At 48.4% G+C, this 16,812-nt stretch overlaps 1 protein-coding gene across 2 annotated transcripts in view; it reads right to left on the reverse strand.

The window, feature by feature from the left end:
• COL5A1 (collagen type V alpha 1 chain) overlaps positions 1–16,812 on the reverse strand; it is a 225,467-nt gene that overhangs the window by 98,325 nt on the left and 110,330 nt on the right. For both annotated transcript variants that reach the window (XM_090022599.1, XM_090022598.1), the window contains exons 8-11: positions 13,921–14,085; positions 13,382–13,438; positions 7,900–7,941; positions 7,551–7,613 (exon numbers count right to left, since the gene is read on the reverse strand). In XM_090022599.1, coding sequence (XP_089878725.1) covers positions 7,551–7,613; positions 7,900–7,941; positions 13,382–13,438; positions 13,921–14,085 — 327 coding nt within the window. The remainder of the gene's footprint in view (positions 1–7,550; positions 7,614–7,899; positions 7,942–13,381; positions 13,439–13,920; positions 14,086–16,812) is intronic.

Here is a 16,812-nt window from a genome sequence, read left to right on the forward strand (position 1 = left end):
AGTGTGGGGATAGGGAACACGTCTTGTTCTGTATGTGCAAAAAGCCATGCAAATTTATGAGCTGTATAGAGGATTATTTATTATCATTGTGTAGCAGCAGATAGCTATAATAATAATCATAATCCTCCATTCAGCTCATCATCATCATCATCATAGCCTCCACTCCTCCAAAAATTCCTGCTCAGGAATATGCATCGGAGAGCTGGGTAGCCCTTATGCATACACCACGATCCATGAGGATCGACAGTTGCCATACAATAATAATATATTAATAATAAGATGGCAACTGTCGATCCTCCTGGATCACGATGTATGCATGAGAGCTACCGAAATCTTTGATGCATATCCCTGGGCAGGAATTTTTGGAGGAGTGGATGCTAATAATAACAATAATAATAATAAATAACAATAGTAAGAGATGTATTCAAGATGATCTAGCCTAATTGGCAGGGAGAGCATTTAATATATATCTAGCTGTCTGCTTCTGTTACTTCAGCACTTCCCTGTGCTCAAGATGTTGCAGGCTGCTGTACGGCATTCTGTTCTGGACAGAACATTTATAAAAGTGGAGCGCGCCGTCTGTGCCTGGATGTAAATTGTGCCTTTTGTTGCTGGGCACACAGTTAAAATGTCAGGGGCACTGCAACTCCTGCCTGCTGGCTTTGCATGGCCACTAGAAAGCAGGCTGGGCGACAAGCTTGCAATTATACAAGGGAAAAGCAGAAATAAGGATGCTCCGTTTCCTTGGCAAATTGCATTGCTCCTGCTTTTAGAAGGAAGTACCGCTGGTGCAGTATCCTTTCCCAGCTGCTTTACAAGCTGGAGTCAGGTGAAGGAGCACTGGGCACTGGAGGAATCCTATAACCTGACTATTCCTTAACCACTACCAAACTCATGGGTGCAAAAGCCTGCCTGTCTCCATTTCAGCAGACCTCAAAATGACCTCGTTAGTCCAAGCATCAAAGGATGCAAGTACCCCTGCACCCTTTCCAGTTACCCCATGGGGCTCCGCACCAGCTCATGGAGGAATCGGGACCAGTGTCTCTAGGGTTAAATTTCACAGCTCTCAGTTAAGTCGCTGGCTCCGGCCAGGCAGTCGGCTGCGCCAAGTGGCTGCATATCGACTTTCTGAGCTCTCCTAGGCGTGGATCAATGCAGTACAGCCAGGCCTTTCATTCTCAATCATGTCACAACCACAAGAAATGTTCTTGCTGTTCCATCAAAAAATAATAAATGCACCAGGAGGGTAAATGAGGCGGGGTCTTGCTGGAGAGGTTATGGGAGCACAGGGCTTGGCTAATGCCAGCCAGATCCCCTGGGAATGGATAAGCTGGTGAATTGTCTTAATTAAAAACCCAGGGTTTAAATGAGTGTCACTGCCACAAAAGTGTCCTGACACCCAAATAATCTATTGAAGGCTACCTTAAAACTGCAGCAGAAAGTCACTGGCTGAGCTCTGGGCGGCTGCATTTTTCCACATGTGCATCATGGGGTTGGGAGGTTGGTAACAACGGTCCGCAGCCTGGCGGTTGCTTCATTTCCCGGTTGGCAGGAAGCCGGAGAGTGCAACCCCCAGTCTGCTGGTGCCTTCAAGCTCCGAGTCTGTCTCAGTGGAAGGCAGCCAAGCCCCCACCTTGCATTTGCAAATCCCTCTCGCTCAAATGCTCTTTTGGAAGGATATCGGTGCCTCTCCCCTTTGAACTGCAAGCAGCAGCTGAGATAGAGAACGGTTTTGACGGGGAGTTGTCTAGGGGGAACGTGGCAATCACCCAACCCCGGCAGAGAGCAGCAGCATCACAAGGGGCATTGGGAGATGTGCAAGAGTCGCTCTCCTAAGTGGCTCCAAGAACTTGCAAGAAGGAAAACAGAGGACCGAGTGCGTCCAGAAGGGACTTTGAACACCGTGCAGGAGAAGAGAGTTGCAAAGACTGGCACACAAGACCGCTGCGCGAGTTAGCTGTAACAGATTGTCTGACAGCAAAGATTGTCTTGGCTCAGCCTGCACTTGCTATATCCATGCAAGACATCAGGTCCAAGAAGAACAGAGCCAGTGAAAATATTTGGTCATTTCTTTCTCCTGGGTGTTCATCGCATTCTGATATTTCTTGCCTTCTGGGTTATACATGTGCTTAGTCACTTCCAGAGGTGGCTCAGCTAGCGTCTGGAGGCCTGCAGCCAGACAAGAACTGGGAAGATGTGCCAGGGGGAGGACTAGGATGCATCTTTTATGCTGGGCTGAATTTCTGGGATGTTCAAAGAAGCCTGCACACTCCCCTTGCATAGACCTTGGGCTGGGCTTTGCAAAGGAGTGAGTTTCACTCTGTGCCTGTAGAAAAGGCATCCTAGCTTCTTAATTCTGCACTCAACACAAAACAACCAAAACCCACAAGACCAGAGCCCTAATGGCCAAAACTTTAACTGAACACAATTTAAGTGGCGGGGTCCATTAGCTAGCATACAACGGCAGCGCAAGGCTTTGGAAAGACAATAAAGCAACTCTACTCTCCCCTTCCTTTGGCATTATCTAGCCAGACCTTCCTGTCTGTGCTGGATCTTCAACTTTCCCCGGTTTAGCCAGATTGAATACACAGATGACGATTTGGCATGAAGACAATCACAGTTAGCTAGTTCTCTGCGTCCCCATAAACAGCATACGCTCAAACTCTAAAGTTTCCAACGGTGCCTGAGAGATAGCAGGGAGCTAGCCTGGAAAACTAAAACCCTCTGAGGTAGAAGGGCATATATTATAGCAAGGTGGAGGGGCAGTTTGGGTATGCTGACTAAATCCTTTTAGCTTTGTAGCATTAGGGTGTCACGGACATGTCACTTCACATGTCAAAATGTCCTCGCCTGTGGTCCTTTAAGCATGTCCAGGTACCATGTTGTATTCTGCTTTCACCAGCTGTATCCTGATCGGACTCCACTGGCAGCAGCCCACAAACTGGAGCAAGAAAGGATGGGCCCACTGCATTGCCAGCTCCGCTTTCAATCTAAATAACCTCAAGCCTGAGCTGGCCATTAAAAATACAAATGTGAAATCACTTGACAACATTGCATCTAAAGGCAGGTGTTCACTGATCTCTGGCCATGGCTCTTTCCTCCTCTCACTTCTGGGAGGAAGTATTTGCACAGACTACCCTCAAGCAGAGCGGAGCTGGAAAGGTCTCCCCCCGCCCCGGGAAATCAACTGAGCAGCTCTATTAAGCTGACAGAGAAGGCTGTTCTGCACCAGTGCCCCGCTCAGATATCAAACCCTCGTATCTGCCAGGAAAATGTGCTCACGGCCAAACAATCAGATTGGAGGAATGCTTCCTGCTAAGTGCTCCCATCCTTATAAATGTATTTGGTATTCGTTGGATAATGGCACCAAAAGAAACCAGAGCATTCGATACTTGTGCAGCTCTCCTGTGATGCACCGTCACTGCTATCTGCCTCTCTAACTTTCAGCACGAACTCTGGAAAACAAAGCATTAATTAGAATAGGGGTTTGGGTTTTTTTCCCCTCGACAGACTCCAAGACTTGTTTTTGCTAATTAGTATTTTTGTTCTTTGGGGTTGAGAGGGATCATTGGTACGCCTGGGACCACAACAATGACATGCAGCCAGAGCCTATAGTTAGTGAGGGTTTTATTTTTAGGCGAACTGTTGCGAGTCATTGACATTGCCCATAATAGCCCTTTTCTTGGCCAGCTGCAGGGCAGGCATCTTCCACATGCAAACACTGTCTGCCTCTATCATGACCTGTATGGTTCTGGCTTGAGAGGGATCTTCAAACCGGTTTGGTTGATATATCACAGCACAGATGTGCTGAAAAGGCCCTGCTGTCTCGGGTCTATCTAGGCCCCTGCTGCTCTCAGTTTGCCAGAGAGATGCAGCCCCACGTCCTTGAGGCACTGCTGAGCGGAGACCCTTACATACAGTTGGGCTGAAGTAGGAGATGAGTTTGAAGGTCAGAGAAATGGACTCAATGTACTCAGGTGAGCACAGTCATAACTTACGCCAGGTTTGGACTGGAGATTTCATAGACATTAGGGCTGGAAGGGACCTTGCAAAATCATCAGGTCCAGCCCCCTGCCCCAAGAGGCAGGAAGTCATTTGGGGTCATAGGATCCCAGCGAGATAAGCGTCCAAATGTTTCATGAAAGTGTCCAGAGTAGGTGCTTGCACCACTTCTGGGGGGAGTCTGTTCCAGGCCATGGGGACTCGGACAGTAGAAAAGTTTTTCCTTATGCCCAGCCTAAAACGGTCCTCCCATGGGGTGCCCTGGGGCATTCTCCCAGTTCCTGATGAACACCCCGATGTACTTACAGGCTGCCACCAAGTCACCCCTGAGCCTTCACTTCTCCATGCTGAAGAGTCCCATGGATCGCAGCCCCTCCTCATAAGGCCTGCTTTCTTGTCCTCCAATCATGCACGTGGCTTTCCTTGGGACTCTTTCAAGCTCCTCCGCATCTTTCTAAATCGCAGAGCCCAGACCTGGATGCAGTACTCCAGCTGTGGCCTCACCAAGGCCGAGTAGAGCAGGAGGATGACAACCTGGGTCTTCCTCGAGATGCATCGGTAGATGCAAGCCAGAGTTTTGTTTACTTTGCTGGCTGCGGCACCACGTTGGTGGCCCATGTTCATCTTGTGGTCCATCATGGTCCCCAAGTCTCTTTGTGTCATGGTGCAAGCCTATAAGTATGATGCGAGTGTTTTCTCCCAAGGTGGAGCACCTTGCATGCCCAAATAGGTTCAGATGGGGTCAACTTTCAACAAATGCTACCAACCCTAACTGAACCACCTGCCACCCCAGTACTCTTTCCTGCCATGGCAGGGGGTCAGTCTCGATGATCTGCGCAGGTCCTTTCCGACCCTAGAAACTATGAAACTATGAAACAGTCTGAGGTTGGGGCAGACACATTCCTCTTGCCCTGTCTGGCTCTCTTCAGCCCCTGGTGTAACAGTCTGTCCCTCTGTCTTGGCACGAGTAGCAATCCTGCTTCCCTGCCAAGCCAGGGAGGATACAGCCTGCCTCTCTGCAAGTATTTCCATGGGTTAATCCTGGACGCTGGCTGAAGCTGTCTGGGAGCCTCCTTCTCCTTCCAGAAGTACTTGCGACTCGATGAAATGTCAATGCACTCCGAGCTATTTTGAAAATCTGTCCCATTATACGACAAATGCCTGTACTGCACTGACATGGCATATAGCGGCCTGGTTTGATTCCTGCCTTTCCTCTGATGAAATCAATAGTGCTGCTCAGTTGAGTCAAGTCAACAAGGGTTGGCCCATCAGTCTGTCGGTGCCATCACTGCCAGGATGCCTCAAGAGCACACGGCTATGTCAGGCATGCCTCAGTGACTGCAAGTTACAGGGACTATCCACCTGAGCAGCAATACATGCGACACAGGCTCTATAGTCTCTCCTCTGTTAAAAGGCAGTTTTCTTAGGGTTCAGGATCAAGGGCTCCCAGCTTTCCTTTTTCCCAGTGCCAATACCCTTATTGCTTAAGGTCAAGCCAACTTAGAGAAACAACCGGATTCGTTTGGGGACTACTGTTGTTTTTTTCCTTCCAATTCACTCGAGGAAAGTCCCTAACAGCTTAAAATTAAAATGTCACTCACAGTTCGTTAAGTGGAAAAGAACAAAAGAAATGTTTTCTAACGAGACTCGCCATTTTTTCCTCCCCGAAACCTTCCATCTGGCAAAAGGAGCAATTCACTTACTCCAGCATCTGAAAGCAGATCCCTTCCGAGGGACTAGTCTGAACCCTCCAGCGCTCAGCTGGCTGCGAGGATAAGTTTGGTTGCGGTGATCTCATTTCGGGCATTCGGCAAAATAAAAAAACCGAGTGCAGCATACTAAGCTGTCCACTAGGTGTCAGGGCAAAATTAACTCTACAGACACTTCTGGTAGCCTTAGGCAGGCTAAAGAAATTAGAGTTTGCTTCAGAAAAGCAACTGCACTTGTGTTAACTTCCTTGCTCCTTGATTTTTTTTCCCCCTGGGGTGGAGTAATATGAGCTCGCAATGCAGAAGCAAAAATGGGGAGGGAAGGAAGAGAGCATATTTGTAGGTTGGCAAGCAAGGTTCTCTGGGTAAATGTGTTAGCTTTTATTAGGCCAACTAAACAAGTTGGAAAAATTGTGCTTTGCAAGCTTTTGGGTACAGATACCCCTCTTCTGTCTGACGCAGATGGGTACTTCCATCTGGCAGGCATGTGCTTTGCAATTGCGCGTTGCAAGCTTTCGGGCACAGACACCCTTTCTTCCGTCTGACGCAGAGCCGCCTGGCTGAAGAAGGATGGCTGTACCCAGAAGCTTGCAAAGCCCAATTTTTCCAATTGTTTAGCTGGTCTAATAAAAGATATCACATTTACCCAGTGAACCTTGTGTGCCTATGTCCTTAAACCAACCCAGCTACAACCAACACCTCCAATACTTACATGCTGGCCATTTGGGGAGCCTCTGTTTTAGAATACTCTCATCAGAAACCATAGGCCTGATTTTCACCCAGTGAGCAATCTGGATTTGGCAGGTGTCACCGTGTCTAGGACCTTCTGAAAGTGAGGCTGCCCATATCAAGATGGATGCCTCAAACCAGTAGCCACTTCTGCAAATGCTGACCCTCGGTGACCAAAGGCACTGAGAAGGGGTCATTTTGCTCAGTTGCTAGTTGAGGCAAAGCCAGAACCAAAAGGTACAAAACCACAAGTCATCAGGGTGACAAAGAGCGTGCGCCTGGTTTTAGTACGGTACAGGCATATCTACTGGAAAGGCAAGGAACTGCATGAAAAGTACCTTCAGAACATAAGACATTTGGAGGAAAATGCAATTTTATAAATTAAAAGTGCAGTTCTGGAGCTGTCCAATAGTAGGGACTGTCATACTGTGAAGACAAATTCATGAGCACCTGTAAAAGAAAGGCTGGGCACTACAGGAGCGTGAGATAGCTTTTTGCTCCGGATAGGATGGCTCCTGGTCTAAACTTGATTTTCTGGGGCTGGAAAACATTTGGCATTTGATCAAAAAGTTTTCCCTGCTACCAGTGCAGCTGCTACATCTTCTCCATCCTGCTGTGTGATCTCAAGGCTGTATTCCTGGCCTGGATTACATTTCCAAGCCAACCCACCCCACTGCCATGGTGCAAGAAGAAGACACTGCCTGCCGTCTAGTGCCTCAGATGTGCTGCATAATGCAGCTGTCCCACCAAACCGCACTCAGACATGTGCCACACAAATAATACTCACACGTGCCACATATCATGTAACAATAAGGGATGCAAGTGGAGATCTATCCTTGATTTTGCCTTTAGCCTTGAGTCATGTCATGTAAAGCAGCCGATACGTTTGCAATGGCTGTCGTGGACATTCCTCAGAAACCCCTTCCTTCCCCCAAGCTGAGCATGGTGAGCGTTATTGTGTTCCCTATTCTAGGACAGAGGGTTTAAGGAGTCAGAGGTGGCTACTTCGATGCTTCACTGAAACTAGTGATGCTATCCACCCCAAGTCTCACATGAATGAAGGAACTAAAGTCACAGACAGCCAAAGAGTATGTCATGTGCAATACTTACTCTCTCCCCAGGGTCACCAACTGGCCCCACAGACCCGGTTGGTCCTGGAGGTCCTGGAAGACCCTGGTATGGAAAAGACAGAAAAAAGAATTAGCTGCTAAAGGAAAAATATGTTATTTGTGTGCATTTGTGCAAAGCACAGGAACAGAATTAGAGCCGTCTGTTTATTTTTGCACAGAAAAACTGCCCCTAGAGTGCTTTGATATACATGCATGTCATATGGAAGTAATAGAGGCCAGAGAGCACTTTGCATGCAGCTGGTCTATCTGGATGCAGCGAGAGGTGTGCGTGCGTGTGCGCACGCGCAAGGGCACATGTGTACAGCTTCATGCACCAAAATGTGACTTACAGCTGGGCCTTCAGAACCAGGTGGACCTTCAACGAGCATTCCCTGGAAAACAGCAAGAGAGATGGGTGAGTAGCAGCAATACACCCCCAAAGGCCTCAGGGACAAGGCTCAAAAATCAAGCAGCCTTTCCTGTCCTGAGATGCCCGGGACCGGTCTTCTGCTGCAGGTGTTCAAGGGTCTCAGAGTTAAACACTTCCCCCTGTGCCCATTGCCACAGACAACTACGTATGGCAGACTGAAAAGCAAAAGGTCAGCCATTCATTTGGCAATGCTGAACCCAAATAAAGCCTGCTATCAACCACCCAGTAGGTTAAGAGCGGAAACCTCTCTAATCATAAGTCAAGGTCAAACAAATGTAACCCCTAGCACCATTTCTGACCCCATGCTCTGATGGAGGGGCTTTGGCAGGGGGACAGTCCCCTCCTAGGACCGTGTGGCCTCCTGTCCTGCAGAGTTAAAAATCTTCACATTCGAAGGCATCGCTTTTTAAATGACTTCCTTTACCAGACTTTATGCAGCAAGTGTACCTAGGAAATCACTGCATGGGTGAAACGCTAGGATAATAGGGTTCGTTTTCTTAATCTTCGTATTCTGATCTTTTGTGCGTGAGCTGAGGGGAAAGAGAGGAAACAAACTCCCCACAAAAAGTCAGATCTGTAGTGGGAAAGAACCGGAGTCCTTCCTAGCCACAAGGTCCATGCGACAGGCTCTGCCCTTTCCTCTGCACATTACTGACCAGTTGCAGCAGAGGCCAACATCACGCCGGCAGTCCGAGCTGAGTCATTTTTCCCTCTTGCCGGGCAGCTTCAAGCAAAGAGAATAATTTCTCTTTACAGGATGGAATTAGCCCGGGAAAGTCAGCAAATGTCAAATCGACTTGCTCAGGAGACGGCTGGGAGGAAGCCAGCCCGGGGATCAGGTTACACTTCACCCTCGGAGGAGGGTGGTCTCCCCAGGTCAGGGTTGAAGCTAAGGGCAGTCGGTGGAGCACAGCCAAAGCGTGGGCTGACGTCACGGCCGCTGCCTCTGAGCAGCCTTGACCACATCTGGACTAGCTGGGGTATGTGTTGCAAACGGGGCATCCTGCCCCGGTACCCCGCCATCGTCCAGCGAGGCCAGCACAATGCCAGATCCCGTTAGAGGAAGAGATGCACACATTATCTACACTGTGCTAGCTGTGTGCCTTGTCTAGCACAAGGACAGTCGATACTAATACCATCCATTTCTAGCTAATGGATTTAAGGGCTAGTTTCTGGCTCATCTGGGTAAATGAAGCCAAATTCTCTGCTGGTTGAACAGGATATAACCCACGGTGAAGTCAACACAGCTGTGCCCATTAACACCGATGAGGCGACGTCACTGGTGTCTATGGCGTTGCTCCTGATTTACGCTACCAGCATCCACCATGTTAATCCACCTGAATAAAAGCAGCTTCTTTCTCTTCCAGAGGAGAAAGGGGGGATTTGTTAACCACTATTAAACATATGATCAAAATCTAGAAGATGTGTTCCTATGGGTTTATGAGTGTCCACAAAGTGGGGGGCAACAAGAGGGCTCCAGGCTGGAGCAGAAAAGAAACAGGCCTCTTGAGCAAAGTAAGAGAGAACGGTCCATGCACCCCGGATGAGCGAGCTGCACGCTAACCTACCACATTTTCTAGCCAACTTTTGCTCATTTGCACAAAACGGGAAAGCTACTCCTCACCCAAGGCCTGTACTAGCCAAAGCTATGAAGGCCTAACAAGGAGAAGTGAGGATGTGTGGTGCTAGGAGCTGGACAAATGAGCAAACTATATGGAGAGGCACTATTGCAAACGGTAGCTAGATTTTGACCTATATGGCAGCCAGGCACGCTGTGAGAAAAGAGGGCATGGGAAATCTCTCTGTTTCTGGTCTAACAGCACTGGTTTAATAGACCTCGTCCCCCAAGGAGGGAACTTTGAAGGGTGCCCGGGCTCCATTCAGGGTACCTTAACCTCACAGGATCATGATGAACTGACTGGAGAGCTGCTGTCATGAGCCAGAGGGAAACAAGGAAGAAGGGCGAGCAAGGAAGGAAAATGCCCACCCACGGGGTCTCCACCCCTACTTTATGAGACTCGAGCAGTGGAAGCCGAGCTTGGCGGCCCCTAAGTACAACGCCTCTGGCACCTACCCTGCAAGCAGGGTGTGCTCAGCCTCCCTGATGAAGAAGCCAACGTGGGGCCAGCTATGGTGGGGGTCTATCTGCCAGACAAGCTTCCTTCCCTTCCCCTGGGCAGCAGGCACCGGGTAGCTTTGCACCAGTAAAGAGAGGCTGCAAACAAAAGCCTTGCACAGCACTTCGCAAGCCCGTGACCGCTTGCATCCCCCGGGGCCTACTTTCATCGAGATTACGGTCCAAAGAGCGCGCCGCTCCCCTGCCTGCGTGGCAGGCTAGCGCTGGCCCTGGCCTTCCACCTCCGCTCGGTGCTGATAAACTCCCCTCCGCTCATGCAAGCCACTGCGGACAGCCAGTGTCCATATAAAGCTTCCCAGGGCGTTCAAGGGCTGCCGGGTGCCAGATTTATGTGGGAAATATTTGAGGTCGATGCCTGCCCAGCCACGGCAGCAAGGACTCTGCTTCCCACTGCTCATCTCCAAGGCAAGGGAGACCCCTCGGAGAAGCTGGGAGAGGGAGGCCTAACGAGGCTATTCGCAATGCAAACATCCTTGGCACCTTCCCATATTTATCTGCTTGTTTATACTGAGCCCTGCCTCTGGGGACATCTGGAGACTTTTCCCCAGCGAGAAAGTCCAGCTGTTTATGTTAGCTGCTCATCAACACGATGGAGCAGGGGGCGGGGGGGAGGCAACAGGAAGGCGGAGGGTCAGAGGAACTGGCAGGGGTCAAGGAGGTGGAAGAAGCAAACCACAGCCCCCGTGCCCTGTTTTGCAGCGACTGAACCCTGGGGCCAAGCTCCTCATGCTTTCCGTAGGATCAGAGTTAGGCTTTCACAAGGCAACCAAGCGCTCAATCCCGCTTTGTTCCTCCTGTTGCATGCACTGAATTCAGTCTATTTTTCCCTTCCCGGCCCCTCTCCCCAGTCTCTGCATCCTCCCACTGTTAAGGCCGGGTGTGCCATGGGCAGCTTTCCAGGGCTGTCATCCCCTGACCCCATCTGTCTCAAAAGCTATCCTGTGGTCATGTTGCCTACTACAGCCTAGCTTCTCTTTTGCCTGGTCTCCGTGAAAATGGGTCTCAAACTCTTAGTACATCCAGGACCCCATCTTGTCCGGAGTCCACCCCTGCATGAGCAGCCGCCCCGGGTGTCCCTTTGCATGAGTCACGCTTTGTCTGTTGAACTGAACATGCAAAAAGGGGCCTTCGTTTTCACAAGTGACCCGGATCCCAAGCTCACTTTGAAGTCGATGGGAGTGATGGGCACTCAGCTCTCTGAAGGGTTAAAAATAAAAGCAAGCAGGAAGCCTCAATCCACAAGACAGAAATCCTGCTGCTCTAACCATTAGGCCTGCTGCTTGCCTAGGCTCCCAAGTGTTAATTCTGCCTATACCGTGCCATTATAGCTGGAGGGCATCATCACACTGTGCTATCCTGCTGCCTCCAGTGAGCGTCAGCACAGAGTCAGGATTCAAAGGCAGATGGACTGAAGGAAAGGAAAGAAACGCCGGAGCCATCTTTTGATCCCCCCTTCCTCCCACGCCCGTAGCTCCGGTCTGACGAAAACACCTAAAGGGCCCAGCAAATCTGAATTTCTCTGGGCTGAGCAAGAACCAAGGGGAGAGAAGAAAAGGCTGCATTTGGTCTTGTTTACTTTCTGGCAATGGCTATATGCGCCAGTGTTTGGAAAGAGCGACGGCAGCCAAATTCTTTCTGGATGATTAAATTTAACTATTCTGTTCGCTTCATAACATTGCAATTTGGTCCTATACAGGGACAGCCTGAGTCGAAGCAGCGGGTTGTTTTTTTTGTTTTGTTTTGTTTTAACCATATCTTTCCATGCCAGACAACTTTTTTCTTTCTTCCCCCTTGCTTGCAGAATGAAAGAAGGAGGACGTCCAAAGGGAGAGAAGGACGAGCTAGGTCTGCGGGAGAAAGGGGTGCTCTCATAAAGCCCTGGTTGTGGGTTTTCAACTGCCTCCCCTCGCTGCTGCCACCCCTCCCCTGTCCTGCAAAAATACCAGGTCTGACAAAAAAAAAGAGGAGGGATTAAAAAACAGGTCCGGAGACGTGAATCGTTGTTTCTTTGGGCGCCGCGCTGGCAATCTGCCAACCAAAATGAGGTTAATTGAGTTACTGGTGAGCAGCGAGCGCGCGCTGGGCTCCGCGGAGACTTGGAGGAACAAGCTCAATGCCGGTTATTGAAAGGCTCTGCGCGCCCGTGGGTCCAGGAGACACAGCTCACTTGGGATCTCAAAGCGTGATGGGCAGAAAGAGGGCTGTGGCGTGATGGTCTCTGGCTACCCCACAGCTCTGCGCCCTGCACACGGTTCAATGGGAGATCAGGCACCCAAAAAAAAATTAAAAAGTCAGCTGTTCTTGCCATTAGCCCCGTCAAGCTGATACAGCTACAGGGGGACAAATGAATTCTGGTCGGCTTCGTAACCCATCGTCACTTAAGCTGCTGACTAAGCTCTCATTACAGAGGCTGAATTTCCCAACACGGGCGAGCACCGACAGCTCTTCTGACAGCCCTGGGGGGCGGTGCTTTCTCAGGAGCGCTGCAATTAAGACCCGGTCGTTTCACCCACAACGATGATGTAAAGACAGGAAAACCCAGTGCGGTTCTCAGAACCCAGCTGGGATTTGCCAGAAAACTTTCCCGGCTGTTAAAATACGTGCCCTGATAATGCAGCTGCATTTTTTTAAACATCGCCAACATAACCACCACAACAATCCTCATAATACTAGAAATTGCCTTAGAAAATCAGGATTGACAAACCCTTTCTGTCAGCAGAGAGAGAGCGCAGAAGTCAAGATTCCCAACAAATCTGAGGAGCAGTTCGAGGCCCTCGTGAGACAGAGTAAGAAGACGGCAGAGGGCAAGAGCACTGAGCCCTTTTACAGTCATGGAGAAGCACCAGTCGGCTGTAAAATGAACGACAGCCCCAAGCTGCCAGGTTTAGATGTGAACCAGCACTGCCCCAAAGCTACAGGTATTTGGATGGGGAGCTGGGTTTGAGAACCAAGCCTACGGAGGGCCATGAAAGCGTTTTCCTGCTTTTATTTTGCCAGGTGAAAATCTTCATGCACCAACTTCATCTCTTCCCAAGTTTGAAAAGGAAAAACAAAACCAAGAAAAAAAAAAGTTTCAAAAGGTTTTAGCAAAAATCCTTAACGTTTCTGTCAACATTTTTTAAACGGCAGCATTTTTAAGCTGTGTCAAATACGGATCGTTTCCCTTCCAGCTGCACCTTGGAGAGTGAGAGGAGGCCACGGACCATAATGGGACCACAACGGCCTGTTCCTTCTGGTCCTTAAAGAGGGTGAAAGGCATCCTTACCGGCTCGATGATGGCAGGCTCTCCCTTCTGTCCTTTCTCACCTCGGGGGCCACCAATCTATATCACGCAAGGAAAAGAAAACGGAGTTGAACAAGGAGGCCATCACCTGCTCTGTCAGCTGGATTAGGCCAGGAGTTTCCACCTGGAATCAAAATGCAAACTGGCGAAACCAAGCAAACCCAAGGGATAAATATGGTGTGGACGGCTGTCGAGAAAGGGTCCCACCCTGGTGCTAAAGCACCAACCCTCTGATGCCATCTCTGCAGGGAACAAGGGTGCAGGTTGTAGCCGTGTTGGTCTAAGGACAGGCAGACAAGGTTCATTGGGTATCTTTTATTAGACCAACTCAAATAGTTGGAAAAAATTCTTCTTTCTGGCAGTAAGAGGCATTAAGTGACCTCATTGGTCTTCTCCATTTTTAACCCCCACTTTGGCACAGGGGCAGAGGAAGCAGACCTCACGTTTGCAGCAATTCGGGGCTAAAAAAGCTGCTTCCAGGGAACTCAAAAAGGGTCTGTGGTCACAATGCATTGCCTCACCCCTTCATAGACTGTGTCCTGATTGGCAGGCATTCCTGGCCCGATGTCCGGAGAGACGGTCCGGTCATAATAGTTTTCGTAGTAATTCGAGTCATACTCTTTTATCGTTTCCTCGGTGAAGTCTTTATCCAGGTCATCTCCGCCTTGCCCTGCTTCCTGCTCCTCCTGGAAAGAAGCACAGCAGCACAAGTCAGACAGCGAATCCCTGGACAGGAGTGTGTGCCATAAAACTAAAGGGGAGACAACTACTGGGCTTTGCCCCAGGTGGAAAGAAAGGGGAGATAAAACTTTACAAGAGGCCACAAGAAAATGCCAAGAGTGTGCAGGAGTAAAAATTGGGTATCTGGTTATATAAGATGTATATGCTTCCAGGGAGCACCAATGAATTTCTTCAGTTAGGACTGGAAAAGAGGACTGAAGTATTCAGGAAAGCAAGCATCCCACCCATATGGACCGCAACATGGCATTTCCCCTGGATCCCCTATATGCATTAAGAAATGCACTGCATGTGCCAAATACTGTGCCAGAAAATCAACAGAGAGAATAAGCAATGATACACAAGAAAGTTTTCCAACACTGCACATGTTGGGTATATAGAGGGATGTAGCTCAACCTCATTTCTCGTTCAGTGAACAGAAATTTGTATCGTATCTAAACCCTGGAAAACAAAATCCAGGTCGACTTCTATAAAGGCCTCTGCCTTGTTAAGTTTGAGAGTGCTCAGGGATCCAACATAGCAACCTTGCTTGGTCCAAAAGCACATCTGGCAACATTTGAACTTTTGCAAATCTTAGGGCATTTATCTGTTAGCACCTTCCCCACCCCTATCCTGCCTAAATAAATCTTCTTTTTAAAATTCTTCATGGGAAATCCATGTTCTAGTTCAGGCAAACAAGGACAGCTGTACCTATCAGGATTTCTCTGCTGCTTCGGTCCAGGTCTGTGCACAACACCATACTTCCGTGTTTTCTGCAATCTCCTATCCAGCTGTCCCTTGGCATTTTTGAATGCTAAAAAAGTATAATCTGTACTAAATACAGGTTTTTCTCCCCTGCAGGTAATGATAAAAATGGCCTATCGCTTTAATTACCTCCAACATTTCAGAGCATAATTATTGTTCTGCTATGAAAGAATAATTCAGACTTGCCATAATGTGACATCAACAACTCCAGTCTTCGCTTTCGGGCCAAAACCGACCGGCTCATAATCCCTAAGCACAAGCATCTGTGTTTAACAGGAGAAGGGCTTTAAAACAAGGGGAGGCCAACGTGGAGGAACTCCCAGGACCGTTTTTTTTTTTTTTTTTTTTAACTCTACACACATCACGTAGTCTTCAATGATAATTTGGCAACTGCTAAAGGAGTTTTCTTCTGTCACATGAGATAGGCACATTCTCCTATTCTGGCAGACCCAGAAATGAAACTTCAGTCAAGAAACAGAGCCCCAAAAACTCCAGAACCAACAGGGATTTAGCTGCTTCTGCTCCACCATTTCCCCCCTCAGTTGAACTTTCTTTTTTGCTAATCAGATGATCAAGTCGAAGTGCCTTCTCTTAGCAGGAGCTCACGTTTCCCTTGCTTCCACTGAAACTGTAATTCTTAAGAGCACATTCAAACGTATCGGTTCCAAGCGATTTAGCACATACCGAGTTGTCATCTAGGCCTCAGAGACAGGCTGAGAAAGGCATGTCATATTTGTTCTTCTCTACAAGACTGATCCAAATCCTGCTTCCCTTGGGAGTCTTTTCAATGGCTTCCAATGATCCAGTCCCACAAGCACTGGAAGGCTGTGGGAGTAACGCATAATCCAAGAGGGAAGCAGTTTGAAATTTCCATAACTTTCATCCTGCTAGAAAAATAACCCTTTCCCACCTCTTGCACTCCTCTTTTTTCTTGCCAACTTTTAAGGAGACACTCTTAGAAATTTAAACTGACTGTCCAACATCATCCAACCAGGCATTTGTTCATGATGAAACAGCAACTTCATTTTTCCTACAATTTTCACAACACCTTGTTTCACCATCCTAATTGGAAGCAAGTACAGAGGCAACCAAGAAGGCAAGCAAGCAAGGCAGGCAGGCAAGCAGACCATGAAATTATATTAAAAATTCCTTTTGTCAGTTTTCAACAACCTCACTTGAACCAGGTTTTACCTCAGCCCTAAGCATCCTTGCTTGGAAAATTATGCAAATATGAATTAGAAATTAGGGTACGTTAATCTGGATGAGTAGAACAGCTTATTCATTGCAAAGTAAGCACTGAATGAAGTAAGCACGCATCTAGCTCCCACCTAGCACAGGAGTTTCTTGCTCCTATTTTTCAGCACTGCTGAAGTGGTTATTTAGCACACAGCTAATAGCCATAGTGCAAGTGAACCTAAGAGCAAGTTCACTGATTCAATCCACTTTGATCATTTCCCAGTCAGACTCCCAAAGCTTCATTCTTATTAAACGAGTTTTCTTCATTTGTGAACTATCACTCGTTCTCTGGTCAAAGTTTCTACCCCAATTTCAGAACACCTGTTCTCCCAGTATTGGGAACAGACCTGCTTTAAAATGTTCACAGTGAACATCCCCTGATCCTATGAAAGGTCTATGACAAACTTAGGAATCATCATACTGAATCGGAGAGCTCTGCTACTCAAACCAGGGATGTGTTCCCAACAGAAACCTGCCAGTAAGCCATGGGATTTATTGACCACTGTCCCTGATTTTGTATTATTTTCACCTTTGTATAACACAGCTCTTCCCTTCTGCTTTTGAAAGGGAAAAGGTATTCTGAAATTGGACTTGGACAGAAACTATGACCCAGCTTGCATTGGCCATGAGGATCCTAGAGAAGTGGGGTCAGAAGAGACCTCCAGTGGTCACCTACTTCAACCCCCTGCCCAAGG

The sequence above is a fragment of the Crocodylus siamensis genome, chromosome 11, assembly GCF_052110815.1.
Source record: "Crocodylus siamensis isolate JL-2025a chromosome 11, ASM5211081v1, whole genome shotgun sequence".
In the NCBI taxonomy this organism is placed as follows: domain Eukaryota; kingdom Metazoa; phylum Chordata; order Crocodylia; family Crocodylidae; genus Crocodylus; species Crocodylus siamensis.